The sequence below is a fragment of the Peromyscus maniculatus genome, chromosome X (genome assembly GCF_049852395.1).
Source record: "Peromyscus maniculatus bairdii isolate BWxNUB_F1_BW_parent chromosome X, HU_Pman_BW_mat_3.1, whole genome shotgun sequence".
NCBI classification, from domain to species: Eukaryota; Metazoa; Chordata; class Mammalia; order Rodentia; family Cricetidae; genus Peromyscus; species Peromyscus maniculatus.
The window spans coordinates 118,277,844-118,297,013 of NC_134875.1; the positions used below are offsets into that span (position 1 = coordinate 118,277,844).

The 19,170-nt window shown below is 45.7% G+C and overlaps 1 protein-coding gene across 6 annotated transcripts in view; it reads left to right on the plus strand.

Annotated features, from left to right (window-relative positions):
* Gpm6b (glycoprotein M6B) overlaps positions 1-19,170 on the plus strand; it is a 155,729-nt gene that overhangs the window by 126,477 nt on the left and 10,082 nt on the right. For all 6 annotated transcript variants that reach the window (XM_015992040.3, XM_015992041.3, XM_006973190.4 and 3 more), the window contains 2 exons: positions 9,884-10,070; positions 15,491-15,647. In XM_015992040.3, coding sequence (XP_015847526.1) covers positions 9,884-10,070; positions 15,491-15,647 — 344 coding nt within the window. The remainder of the gene's footprint in view (positions 1-9,883; positions 10,071-15,490; positions 15,648-19,170) is intronic.

A 19,170-nucleotide genomic window follows, 5' to 3' on the forward strand; every position in this document is an offset into this window, starting at 1 on the left:
TCCTAGGGATGGAACTCAGGTCATCAAGCTTGGCAGCAAGCACGACTTGACCCACTGAGCCATCTTGCTGGCCCAAGTAGTAGTTTCTTAAAGACTGTTCCAAATGTGAAATCTGAAACCATATTGATGGTCCTTTTGTACCCTGATCTATTGAAATCCAATGCTATAACCTGGACTTGGATTGACACTTATAGTCAGAAATGATTTTTGTGAAGTTGCACACTGATTATTTGAAAAACACTAGCAGTGTGTGTGTGTGTGTGTGTGTGTGTGTGTGTGTGTGTGTGTGTGTGTGTGCCTGCCTATGTCTGAATCCCCAATACTGACACATTTTATTAAACCACATAAAGTCCTGTATCTTTATATCACTGCCAAGACTTCATCAAGAAGTCATCTGAGCTGGGGAAACTGTCAGTCTCACTGTGGCAGGTACAAGTTTCCCCAAGTTCATTGGCAACGGATACCATCAGTTGTTTTCTTTGAAATGACAAGCTGTTCACTTAGTTCGTTTCTGAGAAAATTTCTTCTAAATAGCTATGTCTGAGTAACCGCAGACTGTCAGAGCTTCTTTCTAGAAAAAGAAAAATAGTGTTCCATGAAAAAAGGTGCTAGGTGAGCTTGTAACACAACTGAAGCAGAACGTTCCTGAAGGTTATGGCCATCCCTTGATGTGCGTTATCCATCCAACACTTCCTCCATATTCATTGTGCAGAATATTCAAAGATGCAGTCTCAGGTTGTGATTTAATAAAAGTCCCATATATTAGCACACATGGCATTGTAGGTGGATGGACGTCTTCTTTGTACTGAGGATGCTTTGACGCAAAACCAGCTCCGCAGTTTTCTTTCTCTTGCTGCGATGCTCCGTGCTGAAGAATGTGCTTACTACACTTTGGAGCCAGTGTCTGCTTTGTGCTATGGCATCAGCACTTTTACTGTGCAAATGTCAGTACAGTGGCAAAAGCAAATAACGCCTTCGTGATGTTGTAGAAAGAGTTGAGACTTCGTGGGCCTCCTGAAAGGGCCTCAGAATCCCCCAGGGCTCAGCCAAGCTCCTTTCAAAAACTCTACCTTCCTGACACAAGGTGGGCCTGGCAGACCTGCACCAGAGAATCTTCTGGGAGCTGGTCTGAAAAGCAGCTGCTTGGTTATCTCCATGGACTTAAACAGACTGAAGGGTGTGTGTGTGTGTGTGTGTGTGTGTGTGTGTGTGTGTGTGTGTGTAGTGCATTGAGGGGAATGCACTTGTGGAGGCCAGAGGGCAATCGCAGGTATCATTCCTCAGGTACCATCCACCTTGTTATTTGAAAAAAGGTTTTTCATTCAGCCTGGAGCTCTCCTAGTAGGCTAGGCTGGCTGACCAGCAAGCCCCGGGGATCTGCTCTCTACCTTTCCAGCACTGAAATTATAAAACCCCACCTCACATTTGTAATCACCTCAAGTTCTCGTGGTTGAGCAGCAAGAACTGTACTGCCTGAGCTCTCTAGCCCCGAGACAGAGTTCTGCATGGTCAAGTCTGCCGGCCACTGTTCTGCAGTAGAGCCTTGAAGGCTCTTCTTGTAAAGGAGCTGATGTAATATCCATGGCCAACCACTCAGCTCTGCCTCCGGAACTTGACTGAAATGAATGTGGGTGGCCATGTGCTAATAAAGCTTTATTTATGGATACACAGGTTTGAATTTCATATACTTCCCATATGTCACAAAATATTTTTTCAAGCCTCCTCTTTCCCCATTTAGATAAGATTGGGCTCACTTAAGGGTAGTATGAACACAGAATAAAGGACTAGCCCAAACTGGCGTTGAACTTGTGATCTTACTGCCTCATCCTCTTTGGCATTTTGTTTCTGTCATGTACTACCACAACTGGCTAACTATCTAAAAACGTAAAAATCATTCTCCATTTGTAGCTATAAGGAGAGCAAGCCAGATTTGCCCCATGGACCACTTTGTTGATTTATGTTCTGTATCCTTGGTTTTCTATTGAAATCGCCGGGCAAGCATAAAGACTTGAACAACAAACTCTAGTTTCTGAACATTACCTACTTATCAACTGGAAATTCCAATCTAATCAATCCAGGTCAGTGGAGCTTAGACATCAGGATTCCCATATATTTCTACTGTGCATGTTTTTTAAAAAAACAAAGTGAATTTTATCTTAAATATTACTTTTTTTAAAAAATTAGAATTTGAGGACTGAAGAGATGACTCGGCAGTTAAAAGCATTTGCTGCTCTTTCAGAGGACCCGAGTCTCGTTCCTAAGCATACACATCAGGCAGCCCACAACTACCTATAGTACAACAACTACCTGTAACTCCAGCTGCTGGAATCAGATGCCTCTAGTCTCCATGGAGCACCTGCACTCACATGCACATACCCACACAGGCACACACACAGACACATAATTTAAAAAAAAAATTTAGACAGCTGGTGACAAAGTCAAATCCTAAGACCAAGGTTGTGCATTGTAACCTCAGAGCAGGGTTCTTCACCCTTAGCATCAAATGCAAGCACCATCCTCTGAGCATAATTGACCCCAAACTATCTCCAGACATTGCCCAGTGTCTCCTGAGGAGCATGGTGGTCCCTGGTTGAGAACCAGTGCTCTAAATACTGTAATTTTTTGTTTATAGTATCTCAGACATTCTCCTCTTGGACTATATTGACATTCGGGTCCTGATAAGTCTTTGTCATGAGAATCTGTCTTGCATGTTGTACAATATTAACAATATCCCTGACCTATACCCACTAGATGCCCGTAGCATCCTTTACCCCAGTTGTGACAACCAAAAATATCAATAAACTTTGTCAGATGTCCTCACGGGGCACAATCATCCCCTCTTAAGAACGCTACTTAGCATCCAGGAGGTTTCTGTCATTTACTTCAGAGGGTTTTTAGCTGCTTCTGTTTCCCTGTAGCGGTGGCCTGAACATTGTGAAAGCTCCTTTCCTTTTGAATTTTGTCACCCATTAGAGGGGCAGGGCATGCCCTGAGTCGAGGGGAGCGTGGTGTATGCATGTGTGTGACATTCATTCCCTGGGGAAGAATCTGAGCCCTTGTTCCCGCTGGCCCTCCTTCTGAGCCAGCATTAAATCTGCAGCCAAGATCACGGATGACTTGGGCAAATCACTTGGCCATTATGAACTCACAGCCATGGCAACGGCCATCCGCAAGCCCGAGGACAAAAGGTGTTTTATTCTGTTGTTCTGCACAAAAGGTTCTAGGGATGCTGGGGACAAAATGGCCATTGACAGTTGGAGGCATTGATGTGTACTTTTTTCTCCTTACTATGTGGTTTATATTTAAACTGTCTTCGGCTAATACACACTGGAGCTTTTGTGTGACTCAAACCTAAAACTATCTTTACACAGAGACCAGCTAAATGAAAGCTTAAGATATTAGCTCAAAAGAAATTTGGGAGTTTGGCGAGAGAGACTGAGAATTACTAGTAAAAATATGTTTGAAACCCTGGCATTGATTTTCTTTCATTTTAATATAAGATCACAGCCATAAGAACAAGGGGCGGGGAGTGCTTTCCTTGTCCCTCTGGTTTGTGGTAACTAATATTGTGAATTCTGGTTTGAAGCTTGGGAAAATTCAAGTCTGTGGGTTTGTAAGTATACTGAAGCAAAACATTACTCTTCCTTAATGAGCATTGGCTTTAGCAATCCGGTGCTCCGCTGATAGGGAATGACACCCCCATACTTCAAAACATCGCTTGCCTGGGACTTCTTACCCTGGAGCTAGACCGGACCTGAGGGAGGCCCAGTTCCTTTGCCAGTATGCACACCTGGCACCTCGGTGGGGGTGACAGGTGCATGTAAGTCAACTTTCTCCCGTGGTCCCATATCTATTTTCTCAGCCCCTGCCCACATCAGGGTAAAAGATATTGTTAATGTGAGAAGGGCTGAGGTTGTCAGGGCTTTCTTGTCTCTGAGAAAACACTGTAGCTGCAATCGTTCAAGAGTTCAAGACAGCAGAACAGTTTGGAACATTTTGTGTCTCTTCCTTAGCCCCCAAACTAGCCGTTTGGTTTGCAAGTGGCTAAAATGTTGTGGTTGAATCCCAGGGAGCCTCCACTTTTCAGGGGATAAAATGGCAAGCACTGTGTGAAAGTAGGTGTTTCACTTGGCCTCAGGATGCCACATCTGGTCCTGGGAAGATGGGCCAGCTACCTAGAGTGGCTCCTCCAACCTGTGCATGCCACTCCAGGAAGGGGGGTGCTCGTTGTGGACCCAGTACACACTTAGCTGGTTGGTAGAGACCACACCCAAGATTCTGCATAGCTATCTAGCTCACAAGCTCCCCACTTCTCAAAGCCACAGCTGCTCCTCCCAGAAGCACCCTGTGCAAGGCACTTCCAAATAACACATGCTTCCTCCCTCTCCCTCTATTCTCTGATCTTGTATCACTTCTTGGCTTTGGGGCTAAGAGCAAATGGACACATAATGCAGCCTGGACGGGCTTTGAATTCACACTTCTACCTCAGCTTCCAGAGTTGCTGGCATTAGAGATGTTCACTGCCGGGCCCAGTTCATATCTCTTCTTGACCCCTGGAAGTTTTTGTTGCTGTCCAGGAGAAGCTGTTGGCTTCAGGTTGAGCCGTGCTGAGCTGCAAGCCCACACGTTTCCTCTCATCAGCCAGAGTCATCTTGTACAACCCCTATCTGTTTCCCGGCTTTAAAATGTTTAATGGCTTTGCATGATTCTGGGGATGTATTTGTCGACACAGAAAAGCAGCTGATACCTCAAAGTGATAGTTCATTCTAGAGCCAAATATGAGTAACCATGTCCCAGGAACACAGACTCAGACCCCTAAATACCACGTTCCAACATGGCAATAGTTTTCATGAAAGCAAAGAACGTTCATAAACCAAAGGATTTAAAAAAAAAATGGGTGAGAACATCAGATAAACAGATTGCAGAAAGCGAGGAAATTGATGCTGCAGGTCTGGAAGCTATCTGATGGCATTCTTGGCCCTTTGGGTTGGTAAAGACTAGAGTCTATTTGTGTATTCCAAAAGGAGCTACCTAGTAAATCATAAAGATGAGTGTTATAGCAAACACAGAGGAGGGCAGTGATGGTCTGTAAGAGGGCTAAAGGTAGACCAAGATTATTTGATTCAGGACCTGCAACATTCCAGGTCTCTACAATCAGGGAAAATCTAACCAATCAGTCAGTAGAATCTTTTTCTGGGGGTGGGGTAGGTAGAGGGCTGTTGAGACAAGGTCTCACTCTGTAAACCCCTGGCTGTCCTGGAACTTACTCTGCAGACCAGGCTGGCCTTGAACTCACAGAGATCCACCTGCCTCTGCCTCCCAAGTGCTGCAATTAATGGAGTGCGCCACCACACTCAGCAGAAAACTTTTAACATACTCCAGAATTAGTCAAGTGACCTGATAAACCCTACATGATCAAGCACCTATAGACCTTCATGCCTTCACCCCTCCGCCCTCTCATTGAACTGTTTCTGGCTTCTTTCGCCCTTCAGGTGGCCTTTGAATGTGACTCCTTCATGTTCTTCTCACTGCCTGGATCACTCTTCCTCCCCATCTTTTCCTCGCTTTGCCTAATTCACGCTCCGATGTAAGCTCAGGATACCTTCCCTGATCACCTCCTGAAACCTGAGCTGCCCCACTCTTCATTGGCCTCACAGTTGTTCATTTGAAATAGTTTAGTGACCCTCCTCACACTCCATACACCGCAGACTTCAACAGAGCATAGATCCCACATATCTTAGCTCATCGTTGTGTCCCCAGCACCTAGCGTAGGACACCAAAGGCATCCATCCACTCTTTGAAAGGCATTGGAATGACTGGCCATCCTTGCTTTGGTCCAGAATCCTGCCTCACAGCAGCTCCAATAAATAAGACTATCTTCCAAAAGGCCCCAACACTTGTAATAATGGTTAAGGGAGGGGACTTCTTTAAGTTTAAGTGAAAACCAAGCTGTGCCTTCACATAGACCTATACTGTCATAGCTGCTTCTTCGATATGATTGAAAAATTATATCATTAGCCAAGGATAGTTCTTCATAGACTGTTGTCTATTATCTTTATACGTGTATTATTTCATACACTCTGTCCAGTTTTCTTGTTTCAGGCAAGAAGTTAATTTTGATCTTTGTTCTTCCTCCATCTTGGAGGAAAGCAAGAACTGTTTTGTGAAGTTAGATTTCATTATGGTGGAATTTGGCATGTCATAGAAGAAAGCAGCTGGAACTGGCCCAGTAGGAAACTTGTATCAGGGTAGCTGATCTCAAAGTTGAGCTTCCATGAGTGTTGAGGGCTTCTACAGTGATACAGACACAGTGGAGCGCAATCCACCTGTGGGTAGCTGGATATTCACCACACAAGGAATTTTAGCTCTTTAGATAACTGGCCAACAAAACTAAAATAAGCTCTGGGTCCACCTGGCAGTAGTAGTTCTTAACCAGTTTTTTTTCCCATGTTACATATCACTAGCTTCTAATTATATTGTCTGATAGGGTCTGTAAGAGTTGTATGTGTGTGTATAGAATGAAGATGACCAGCATGTGGTTTCTGTTCTGGAGGAGTCACGGTTACCAGCCACAAATGAAGCCAATCTGCTGGAAATGTATGTTGGTCAAGACTGGCATTCACTGATGTGGTTGTGATTTCCCCAAGTTCCTGAATGCCTGGTTTCCCCTGCTGTTACCAGACTAGATCCACAACACACGGTGTATGGTGTCCGTGAGAGCGAGAAGTTGCAGAGCAACGTTAGCCTTGATCGAGTGCTGAATTTGGGACTGGACGGCATTGTTCTCTTAACCCCACTTGTGTTTTTGAGCCTGGGAGCAGCTGTGCTAGTTCCTTTGAAAAAAAGGCAGAATACTCTAACCCTCTGGATAAAAGAGCCTTTCAGAACAGCCACTGTGGATGGGGAAGGATGTGTTCCATTGTTAAGGGCTGAATGAATGTGCTACACTGTAACACTTAACCCTAACTCCAAATGACAAGAAAAGATATGGGTTGTTAAAAATACACATGCACCCAAAATATCCGGAAATGAATGAGCCCTTTATCAGGTTATATATCATGGTCATCACATGAGGGAGGGAGGCATTGCTGCACTCACATGAGGGGGGGGAGGCATTGCTGCACGAAGCCGTCCTGCCCCATCTCCAGTCTGAATCCCATGCCCTCTGGCACCCCTCCCTCTTCTCTGCTTTTCTCCACTGGTCCTCTGATAGTCTGTGTCCTGCCCCCTCATCATGCTACCAGCTACGGCTATGCACCCCTGGATAGCCATGAATGTGCTTCAACACAAAATAATAAAAGTTGCCAAAAACATGAGGGTTTTTTTTTTTTTTTAGTTTATTTTGTGATTCAATTGTGCAGTTCTTGAGTGAGAGCTTTGTAAATGCCAGTGTTGTATTGCAGTGTTAAAAGAGTGGACATGCCTGAGTGAAGTCTATTCTTTGATGCAGCATCAGACTGATTTTGAAGGTGAAAGCATCTTATTTCAGATGTGTGTACCTGGTGCTAACCCAGTAGATCTTCAAAGGTACCCAATGAATGAAATCCAAGGTGATTTCATCAGGTTCAGTTAGAACCCAGTTCATATTACAGACAAGCAAATAAATGGTAAGTCTGAATTTTGTGATAATAAAACATTGTGAATGTACAACATCCATTATGTCAGCCACTAGCTCCAGTGGTTGGTTACCCAGGGAACGTGGCCAGTGTTGCTGAGGAAATGAAGTTTTCTTTTTACTTCGTCTTAAATAACTTAAATTTCAATAGTCACATGTGCCAGTGACTACTTGATCAGATGGCACAGTCCTGGAGCCCCACGGCTGTTTAATAAAGATCAGATACACCAGCAAGCATCCATCTTGTTCTTCATATTATTACAGAAACTGAGACTAGGAGGAGGTTGACAATGATCCAAAACACACTGGTCTATCTTTTCTTTATCATTCGGGACAGATCAAGGCCAAGGATGTATTTCTCTTAATTTAGGAGCCTGGGGAGAAATTTGGACTTTAGTTGCATCCCTTCCACTCAGTCCCCAGAAAGCCATGTGGCCAAAAAAAAATAAGCAAACAAACCAAACAAACAAACAAAAAAAACTGAGTTCCAACATCCATGTCCGCAAAGCTCTGTAAGGAATTAACTTGCTAATGAACTTGGAACCATTTTGTGCACTGGTTCTTTTATGAGGTTTTTCCCATCTGAGTTAGACCTTCCTGGATAATGCTGGTCATCTTTTTGAAACAAGAGGATGCACAGGCTCCTTGGGAAACCCTGTTTTTTGCATTTTCCGATGAGCTAAAAAGCAGTTTCGGAAAGCCGAGAATCCAGTCGCTTTCTTTGGTAGAATGAAATGAACATTACCTTCACATGGGATGCTCATCTGAGGAAAATTCATCACTGGTTTGACTGCTGGCTTTGCAATCCCTGACTCCTATGAAGACCATTTGAGGGAAAGCCTTTTAAGTGGCTTAGTGTGCTTACCCGGAGCTAATGAATTGCCCTTGATTGCTGTTAAGGATGTAATGCATTTAAAGTTGGATTTTCCCTGACAGGCCATTTACTGGAGGGTCTGGATAATATAAACATGGATGGGATGTCAGGAGAGTTACAGACATTAATTATCCCCAAGGCCAGCACTGTGATAATTGGAAGATAAATGTCTTTAAACTAAAAATGTCACCTGACTGTGGAGGTCAGGCAGGCCTTTATGGACATTTCAAGGAAAAGGTTCTTTAAAACGTAGATAAAGGGGCTGGATAGCTTGCCCAATGGTTAAGAGCACTTCTTGCTGCAAAGGGCCTGGGTTCCATTCCCAGTGCCTACAAGGAAGCTCACTACCTCATCGACATGAGGCATGCATAGAGTGCACAGACGGACAGACGGACAGACTTGCAGGTAAAACACTCATACACATAACATAATAAAAATGAGTCTTTTCTCAAAGCTGATCAAAGCCTCATCTTCTCTACACCAAGTGTGAAGTCTAGCTCTGTCTCCTTCATTTCACTTCATGGAGTTTCATTTTGTCCTTTGCCTTCCCTCTTCTGTTTCTTTTCCCCTTCAACTATTTAACTGTCACCTACTGGGGTTGAGTTCTGACTCTAAGCATGTGGCATGTGTATAAAGATGAAAGCTGGGGAAGAGGAGGAGGAGGAGGAGGACTGTAAATGAATTGCTTGTGTGGGGATGGAGAGGGGGCGTTTCTATTAAACAGCTGAGGTAATTTCTGTTATCATCTTAAAGCAAACTTGGGTGGACCCACTTGGGTGAATGTTGGTGACTGGGTACTTCAGTACCTTAGAGGCCCTTCCCAAAATGATCCCCTTGGTATTTTTCCAACTGGCTACGGTCTAATTACCACATTGGATTCTTCCAGTCTCCCAGGACATCGAGGGCTTGAGGAAAGCCATCGGGTGCTACAGCAGTAGAGGTATTTGAAACCCTAGAAGGCTGGGTTTAGAGAAAGCTAGATTGTGGCTTTTCTTCATGGAGCCACAGTGGCTCTGCAGTCCTCTCTTCGTCTTTATCAGTGGCATGAGTGCTCCTTATTGTCATTTGGGCAGATGCCCCTCTGCCTCACAGTCTGTCAGGAAGCTCTGGACTTAGGTTACATCTCATGACTGACAGTTGATGGCTGTCACTCACGACCTTTGGAGACTCTGGATTACAGCTAAGCTACACTCCCCTTAGGAGTGCCAGAGTCCTCACTCACAGAATGTGAGACCGTGGGAACTGCCCCTGTGGTCCTTGGAATGTTCACATGTTAGTCATAGAGCTGAGAAGGGCGATGGATAGAAGTTTATGTGCTCATGGTAGTGTTCATGAAACATGCAAGCCAGAGGCATTCCTGCCCATCATGGCCTCCTTTTTCTCCTTTGGTCTAGGTTGCTTCGAATGCTGCATCAAGTGTCTGGGAGGAGTTCCCTATGCCTCCCTGGTGGCCACCATCCTATGCTTCTCGGGAGTGGCCTTGTTCTGTGGCTGTGGGCATGTGGCTCTCGCGGGCACCGTGGCAATTCTTGAGCAACACTTCTCTACCAACACCAGTGACCACGCCTTGCTGAGTGAAGTGTAAGTATCCCTTCCCTTTACGAATAGATTTCAGATGCAGCCACCTCAGTGTTTTTTTGTCAGACTGCCCTGTCTGTCCTTCAATAGAAAATGAACACCTTTGATTAAAGCTTGCTATATTCAGATAGAAAAAAGTCCATGAGGGAGGAGGATGTAGCGAGTTGGTAGAGTACATGCCATCCATGCACAAAATCCTGAGATCCAGCTCCAGCTCCAGCACTGCATAGAATGGCTATGCCTGTATTCCCAGCACTCGGGAGGTAGAAGCAGAAGGATCAAAAGTTCAACTTCATGATCATATTTAATTGTAATGACACAAGAAATTATCGGAGAATTTTTTTTTAATATTAAAAGTTCAAAGTCAGCCGGGCGGTGGTGGCACACGCCTTTAATCCCAGGACTCAGGAGGCAGAGCCAGGCGGATCTTTGTGAGTTTGAGGCCAGCCTGGTCTACAGAGTGAGATCCAGGAAAGGCGCAAAGCTACACAGAGAAACCCTGTCTGGAAAAACCAAAAAAAAAAAAAAAGTTCAAAGTCAGCTGGGCGGTGGTAGTGCACACCTTTAAGGCCAGCACTTGAGAGGCAGAGGCAGGTGGATCTCAGTGAGTTCAAGGCCAGCATTATTGATTCCTCAGGGTCCAAGGCGGCTTTGTTATGTCCGGTGTGGGATATCAGGGGGAAAATATCTTCTTACACTATGTTCTTACGTCTGTTAACTTTATTCCTCTAAGACAAAATTACATCAGTTCAGCTATAGTTCCACCAGGCATTCAAGGCAGGAGTAACTCTAGACATAACAAGCTCTATATCAGTCTACTTTATTTCTCTGGGATAAAATCCTGTCTCCATAACTGCAGTTCCATCCAGCTCCCTAGTTCATAATCCTGCTAACGACTAAACTCCTATGCTTTCAGACTCTTCCTCATCCTCTGTATCCTCTTTCTCCCTCTCTGCTACTCTCTACTCCTGGCCCTCAGAAAACTCTACTCGAGATCTGCTTACCCTAGTCCATGGAACCTCTGTCATCCTCTCTTCTCTCTCACCATGTTGTTCTGTCTCTGTCCACAGAAAATGCCTGCCTTTTCTTTCCCTGGGCACCTGGTTCCCTGCCTGCTCAGGAATGTTGTTTTACCTCTCACCTTGATATGTAAAAACCTCTTTTGTTCTCAAAGTGCTCTGGAGAACCACTAGGCCTCCTCAAGGCGAGGGGATGGTCTGAGCTTCATTAGCACAGGAAACAAAGCTATGGGTCTCCTGCCAGCTTGTCTCCTAAGCTCAGCGGGGCAGTTAGTCACTTAGAAGTTCAGCAGGTCTGGGGAGCTGAACTGTTTACCAATTGGTCTGGGCACACAAGGATTTCATAGCAGAAGACAGCTGGAATATTAAAGACTGAGTAACACCAAATATTCATAATAAATGGCTTTGCCTTTTGACAGACCCTTGGCCGGTCAAAGTTCAGCTTTAATACACAGCTGAATCTCTATGATATATTCTTGCGGCCTGCAAGACAGCATGGTCTACAAAGTGAGTTCTAGGACAGCCAGGAATGTCACACAGAGAAACTCCCCTCAAAAAAAAGTTCAAAGTCATATGGAACCCTGTTTCATGAAATAGAAAGGAAATGGCGCAGTGCGGGGCAGTGGGGTGGGGGTGGGGGGAGATGGGCATCCATGATACAACAAAAAAGAAAAGGCAAGAATGTAGTGGGTGTTTCAGACCCTGGGTGGAATCTCATTTACACATGACAAGGTGTACATACCCCACAGAGTAGCGGTAGATATGAGGACTTGTAACACGGTGACAGGCTGATGCTGTAGAGCACCTTACCAGACTGTTATCATTGTTCCCAAGTAACAAGAATCCTCTAGTTTACCCTTGGAATGGCACCTCTATGGAGGACTCAATCAAGCCTAAGTTGACAGGAACAGTATTTTTACATCAATTCTTCTGGCATGGGAACTCAGGCCAGAGCATCCCAATGCAGCAAAGAGCAAGGTCTGGAAACATAGCCCTGGCCCTCTGTCTTCCTACTCCGGCATGATTCTCAGTGGAAGCTCAATAGTTTGCAAACTTGATCTCATAACTTCAAGCCCCACTGCTATGTGTACGTGCTTCAAGTAGCTTCCCCTCGCTCGATTCCTTGGGCCTTTTTGGTTTTAGTTCTCAAGTTTCAGTGTTTATGGGTTGTAATTGTGAAGAAACATCACCATCAGAGTGGAAAAGACACAAATAGCTATTTGTGGAATCATGATGAAATGGCTTTTGGGTTGTTTGTTAAGGGTCATGCTATGGCCCTGACTACCCGTGGACTTGAGGTGATCTTCCTGCTTCTGCCTCCCAAGTGCTGGGATTACAGGTGTCAATTACCATGCCTGACAAAAATCGCATTTTAAAATCTGTTCACAAGTGACATTTAAAGAGATGAGCAAGGCCGAGAAAGCTGTAATGGGGGAATCAACCTGTACAAATGTGGGGAACAAATGCATGTGCAGAGGCCTGGCGACATAGCCTGATCAGTAGCATGCTTACCTAATATGTATGAAGCTCTGGGTTGGATTTGAAGCACTGCATAAACTGGGTACACACACCTGTAGGTGCACACACCTGTAGGTGCACACACCTGTAGGTGCACAAACCTGTAGCCCTAGTGCTCAAGCAGGTAGAGGACCAGAAGCTTAAAGTCATCCTCAGTGTTGATGCAAAAATATGTATTGGAGCCAGATGAGAGTGAGCATGGCCCAAGAACACAGATTTAGGTCACCCCAAATTCCATGTTCCAACACAAAGCAGTTTCAAGTTTTTATAGTAACCATTTTAAAAGTCCACAAATCAAGACATTCTTCAAATACCTTGATGGAAACATCACAGAGGCAAGTTCCAGCAAAGCGGGAAACCTCTATTGACAGCTCAGATACTATCTGATGAAACTTGTAGCTTTTGGTTGGTGTTCCACTAAGTTAATACAAAGGGTTTTGTATCTGTTAGTTACAGGATGTTAGGTCTGACACAGAGGTGGACAAAGAATGGCTATTTAGGGGGTTAAAGATAGCCCAAGCTCATATCCCCAAGGAATGCTCAATCATACCACAAGGGCACATGCTCAGCTATGTTCATAACAGCATTGTTTGTAATAGCCAGAACCTGGAAACAACCTAGATGCCCTTCAACTGAAGAATAGATAAATAAAATGTTGTACATATACACAATGGAATACTACTCAGCAGAGATAAACAATGACATCATGAGATTTGCAGGCAAATGGATGGATCTAGAAAAAAATCATCCTGAGTGAGGTAACCCAGACTCAGAAAGATAAACATAGTATGTACTCACTCATAGGTGGATAACTAGACTGCTACTCACAACTCCAGGGAGGCTACCTAGTAAAGAGGACCCTAAGAAAGACACAGGGATTGCCCAGTGACAGAGAAATGGATGAGATCTACATGAGCAGACTGGACATGGAGGCTGGGTAATGAATGGCAAGGGTCAGGGGAAAGAGAGCTTAGGGGAGCAGGAGATCCCAGCTGGATCAAGAACAGAAAGGAAGAACAAGGAAGAGAAACCATGATAAATGAAGAGCCCATGGGAATAGGATGAAGCAAAGTGCTAGAGAGGTCCCCAGAAATCCACAAAGATACCTCCATGATAGACTACTGGTAATGGTCGAGAGAGCCCGAACTGACCTACTCTGGTGATCATCAGATGGCCGAAGATCCTAACTGTTGTGATAGAACTCTCATCCAATGACTGATGGAAGCAGATGCAGAGACCCACGGCCAGGCCCCAGGTGGAGCTCCAGGAGTCCAATCGGCGAGAGAGAGGAGGGATTATATGAGCAAGAGATATCAATACCATGATTGGAAAAAGCACAGGGACAAATAGCCAAACTAGTGGAAACACATGAACTGTGAACCAATAGCTGAGGAGCCCCCATAGAACTGGATCAGGCCCTCTGGATAAGTGAGACAGTTGATTAGCTTGAACTGTTTAGGAGGCCCCCAGGCAGTAGGACCTGGACCTGTCCTTAGTGCATGAGTTGGCTTTTTGGAACCTGGGGCCTATGCTGGGACACTTGGCTCAGCCTAGGTGAAGGGAGGAGGGGACTGGACCTGCCTCACCTGAATCTACCAGGCTGAGCTGAATCCCCAGGGGAGTCCTTGCCTTGGAGGAGGTGGGAATGGGGGGGGGGGTTTGGGAGGAGGGCGGGGTGGGAAGTGGGAGGAGGGAGGACAGGGGAATCCATGGCTGATATGTAAAAATTAAATTAATTATAAAATTAAAAAAAAAAGATAGCCCAAACTAAATTGTAATTAGGCTCTGGACCTGTCCACAGTCATTAATTAAGTACTAACCAGTTAATAGGCCTTGTAGAAGTTTCAGTTTGAAAGTGCAGTTTCTATCTGGGAACTCTTGTTCACGTCAGTTATATAGCAAGTTCAAAGCCAATCTGGGATACTTGACAGCTTGTCTTTTCTTTAAATAATAAAAAAAAACGACAGACAGAAATATGCAAAAATAAATACCAGAAGCCTGGCGGTAGTGGCACACGCCTTTAATCCGGCACTTGGGAGGCAGAGCCAGGCAGATCTCTGTGAGTTTGAGGACAGCCTGGGCTACAGAGCAAGATCCAGGACAGGTACCAAAACTACACAGAGAAACCCTGTCTAAAAAAAAAAAAAAGAAAGAAAAGAAAAGAAAAGAAAAGAAAAAGAAGAGAAATACCAGAAAAGGTGTATTAACTCAATTAGTTAGTGATCTTAATCCTTGGCTCTCAAACTTCCAAGAAAATTTACAATATGCCCGTGCCTCACTGCATAACAGTTAACTAAATCTCTTGGAGGTGTGATCCAGGTACTAGCATTTTCTGAAACAACCCAGATGATTTCACTGGGAAGCCAATGCCTGACAATCTGCTTTCAAAGGACAAACTTAGTTGTGAATGAACTTTCTGCAATTTACATGTAAGTTGACAATCCCATCACTTGTGTAACAAGGATCTGCACAAATTTCCCCTTAGAGATACCCGGAGGGCTGCCTTAGGTGTTTTCTCAGAATAGCATCAACCACCAAGCCTGGTGGGGAAGCACTTTGATATGTTGGAAAAAGCATGCTGCCTATTGAACCAGGGTTCAAACGCCTACTCCGGCACTGTGTAATTCTGAGTGGGTAGCTTGACTCCTCAGTGTCCATGCTGCATATAAAATGGAGACACAAACCTCCATTGCACACGACTTGATCAAAGGAAACTCTGGCCTGTTCCTTGAGAAGGTTTTCTACCTCACGCACAGGCCTACCACGAGCAGGCCTAGGCTGCTAGAACGGGCAGAGATGTCCCCGTGGGCTGCCCTGTGAGCCTGCTTAGGCCACGAGAGATGCTCCGCGGTGCCTCTCCCATCGGCAGCCATCTTCTTTTCACAGGATCCAGCTGATGCAGTATGTCATCTATGGAATTGCGTCCTTCTTCTTCTTGTACGGCATCATCCTGTTGGCCGAAGGCTTCTACACCACGAGTGCAGTCAAAGAGCTGCACGGTGAGTTTAAAACAACTGCCTGTGGCCGATGCATCAGCGGAATGGTGAGTACCGACCTTGGCTGGTCAGCGGAGCCGTGCGGGCCTGGCTGGCTTGCTCTCTGCGTGGTGCAGCGGGAGCTATCTGGAGCCGTGCAGGGCTGGGTTTCTGTCTACTAGGTGCAGCGGGAGCTATTCCTGGAGGGTCCATGACACAAATACTGTTCTTACCAACATGGCCATCGGAATTTGAAAACCTCTGTGTGGTTGATAAAATGTGTGATTGGTAGTGTGAAGCCAAATGTTTTTTCCCCTTTTGCTTGGCTCTGTTCGAGAAGAAGCTGAATCTTCAAAGACAGGGTTAAAAACTGCTCCACCACAAAAGAAAACCATGGCATATGGTACATGTGCACATGTATGTTGCACTGGGAATCAAACCCAGGGCCTTCTGCATGCTAGGCAGGTACTGTACTAGTGAGCTACATCCCAGTCCTTGTACAGATTTTATACATGATATATCCCTATCAAAATGTTGCACAGACAGCTGGACATGTTGCTATTCATTGGAAGAATAGTCAGATGAAGAGAAAATATTTGGAAGTCTGAGGAAAGTACTAATGCTGAGGAAGAAACGTAAGGCATGGTGTGGGCCCTCTCAGGGGGAAAGCAGCAGCCCTCAGGCCAGGGCTGTGGGATTCCTAGTGTATGTCTGTGACTGTACCCCACTGCAGAGGAGGTGAAAGAGGGTACCAGGAAGGAGCGGATGTGGGGCTGGCTGCCAGCACCAGGAGAGTCCACTGTTTACAACAGTTATGGTGAAGGAGACATGCTGATTGGGGTGGAATTCTTGGTGACTGGGTGATCTGAACCTGGCCATGAAGGATATTATAGGCACTATTCTATCTTAAGGTAAATGTGGGCCTGGCGAGATGGATCAGTGGTGAAAATGCTCACCATACATACTATACCACCTGAGTTCAAACATGAGAACCCACAGCGCAAGGAGAAAAACCAACTCCGTGAAGGCTGGCCTTTGACCTCTGCAAGTATCCTATGGCACCCTTAGACCTGTACATCCACAATCCTCACACAGTAATTGAAATCTGAAAGATGATCAAGCTAAATATGATGCTGACTTTGGCAAAGTATTGGTACCCTGGGAAAATCATGGGGACAGAGATGTCCCTAGCTGCTGCTCTGCCTGGCCGTGGGTTTTGGTGTCCTTGGCTACACAAAGGGGGAGAGTGGAGAGTGGGAGAGTTGTGGCACCAGGCCAAGCAACAGGGACACTGAAGTGCAGACTCAGGAAGGGCTTCATGCCAGACAAAAACAGAGGAAATTGCTTCACATGAGACCAGGAAAGAGGAACCAATGTGAGCAGGGGAGGCCCAAAAAAGTTAGTCATATGAACAGGCTGAGCAGGAAGCATGGAGGTGATGGGAAAGAACACTGCTTGGAGGAGCGGTAGGGACCCGATCAAGACGAGCCTTGAATCTCAAGTTAGGAATGGCACTGGGAAGCCCAAGAGCTGGCCAGTCACCTAGTGGTATGGAGGATAAATTTGGGGAAGTGAGGATGGGAGAGACTACCTTGAGACTCAAGTGAGACAGACTGTGGAGAAGCCAACTGGGCCCAGGGTGTGGTGTAGAGGAGGGGGTTCTGGGAGTGGTCATGGGTGGGACAACGAGAGGAGGAAATGAGTGACAGATCGGACTCCAGTACTGTGCCGAAGAGCTACGTGCCATTAGGATATGGAGAAATCAGTGGATTCAGTGTGACCCACGAGGGCTTAATGCAGCCTTGGAGGGCCATGTGCAGTTAGCCAGTGTGTCACATACAAGCTTGGGGCTGCAGTTTCTGAGAACACCCTAGGCTGAGATGACTGGGAGTTGCCTGTCTAAGAATAAAACTGTGAGCAAGTTTCCAGCAAGGTTTGTAGAGGAGTCCTGAGGTACATCATCATCTGCTAGGTAGGTACAGAAGCCACCTAGAGACAAATAGTGTCTCTGAAAGTTTAAGAAATAAATAGCCAAGAAGTCTGCAAAAGGTCCAGATCATGTGATGTATATAAAGGGTCCAGTCTGTATATCATCCCTTCCATTATTGGCCTCCTCACCATTATAGGAACCCACATCCTGAAGGTTGTGGCACATGGTACCCGAAGATGCCTGGGCTGTCTACTCCCTTGCCCTGATATTCTGCTAGTTCTGTCCAAGTGGTACCACAGTTGAATGGCTGTGCCTCAGATGCCTGCTGTTCTCTCACAGGGACGGCCAGGCCTCACTTCCTCCAGCATAAGACAAGGCCATGAACAGTCTTATTGAAAGGAAATACCACTGTGGCCACCGTTCCTGTTAGGGACCATATGCCTGTTGCCTCACATCAGCAGTATCTTTTGGCTGGTCTGGAACCTGGGACTTGCTGATTAGACCACACTGAATAGGCAGTGAACACCAGGGATGTGCCTTTCTCGGCCTACCCCAGCACTGGGATTACAGGTGTGTGCTACCACACTCTGCTTTTTATGTGGCTGCTGGGGATCAAACTCAGGCCCTCACGCTCGTAGTAGTAAGTACTTTACCAACTGAACTATGTCCCCAGCCCTGCTGTGGGCTGAGGGCCATAATAGCTTGATATATAGCAAACCTGTCATGATACATGTGTGGATGGATGTCAGAGGCCCACTTGCAGGAGTCAGTTCTGCCCTTCTACCTTGTGCACTCTAGGGATTGAATAGGTCACCATCAGGCTTGGTAGCAAGTGCCATCTCACTGGCCCCCACTTTGGTTTTAGTGGTTAGATTGACAGGGCAAAAATATGCAGGGTTGATGGCAGTGCAGCAGCATGCTAGCATGAGGTGAGGAGATGAGGACCGCTCTTTGCTGAGGAAGGCCTTGCTTTCTTTAGTCCTTTATTGGAAACAAACACCTACTTGCCTGGGGTGGGGAGGCTACTGAGGAAGGCTCTGAACACCAGATTTATCATGTTAGGATGAGCAGCCTCCAGAGGGTACTCTCTGCCAAGCAGTGGTGTAACCTCTGGGGCCCGGACCCTCTGTAGGAAATAAAGCTCACCAAGGCCAAGAAACATCAGCCCCTTCTCAAGTCCCTGCGATGTTACTAAAAAGCCCATCAAGGGCATCAGTCATCTCTGGATAGGGAAAGAACAAGAAAACCTATTCTGGAACAGCCAGCTTGAAAGCCTTGGGGAGGAATAAGAGGTGGGACTCCTGAAGTGTGTTCATTTGCATAATTTTAGCAATGCAGGGGCTTCAGAAATTGGGAAGGTCCTTGAAAGAACAGGACAGTACCCTCCTGTATCTGCAGTTTCTTAGGGTGGCCAATAGGGGGCAGCAATTCAAATCTGATGTCCAGGTCATTCTCCCTCTGGACAGACATCTACTATAGCATAAAGTTAGGTGAAGGTGAAATAGATGAGGAAAAGGAGAACCTTAACAGATTCATCGTGCTTGTGCCTGTTTGAAACTTTTGGTCAAGGTTCAAGCATCTAATGCTTCCAGTAACTTCCCTGGATCAGGAAGCTCGAGGAGTTCCTTTTGAGAGAAGGCTTCCCATGGTAGTTTGCTATT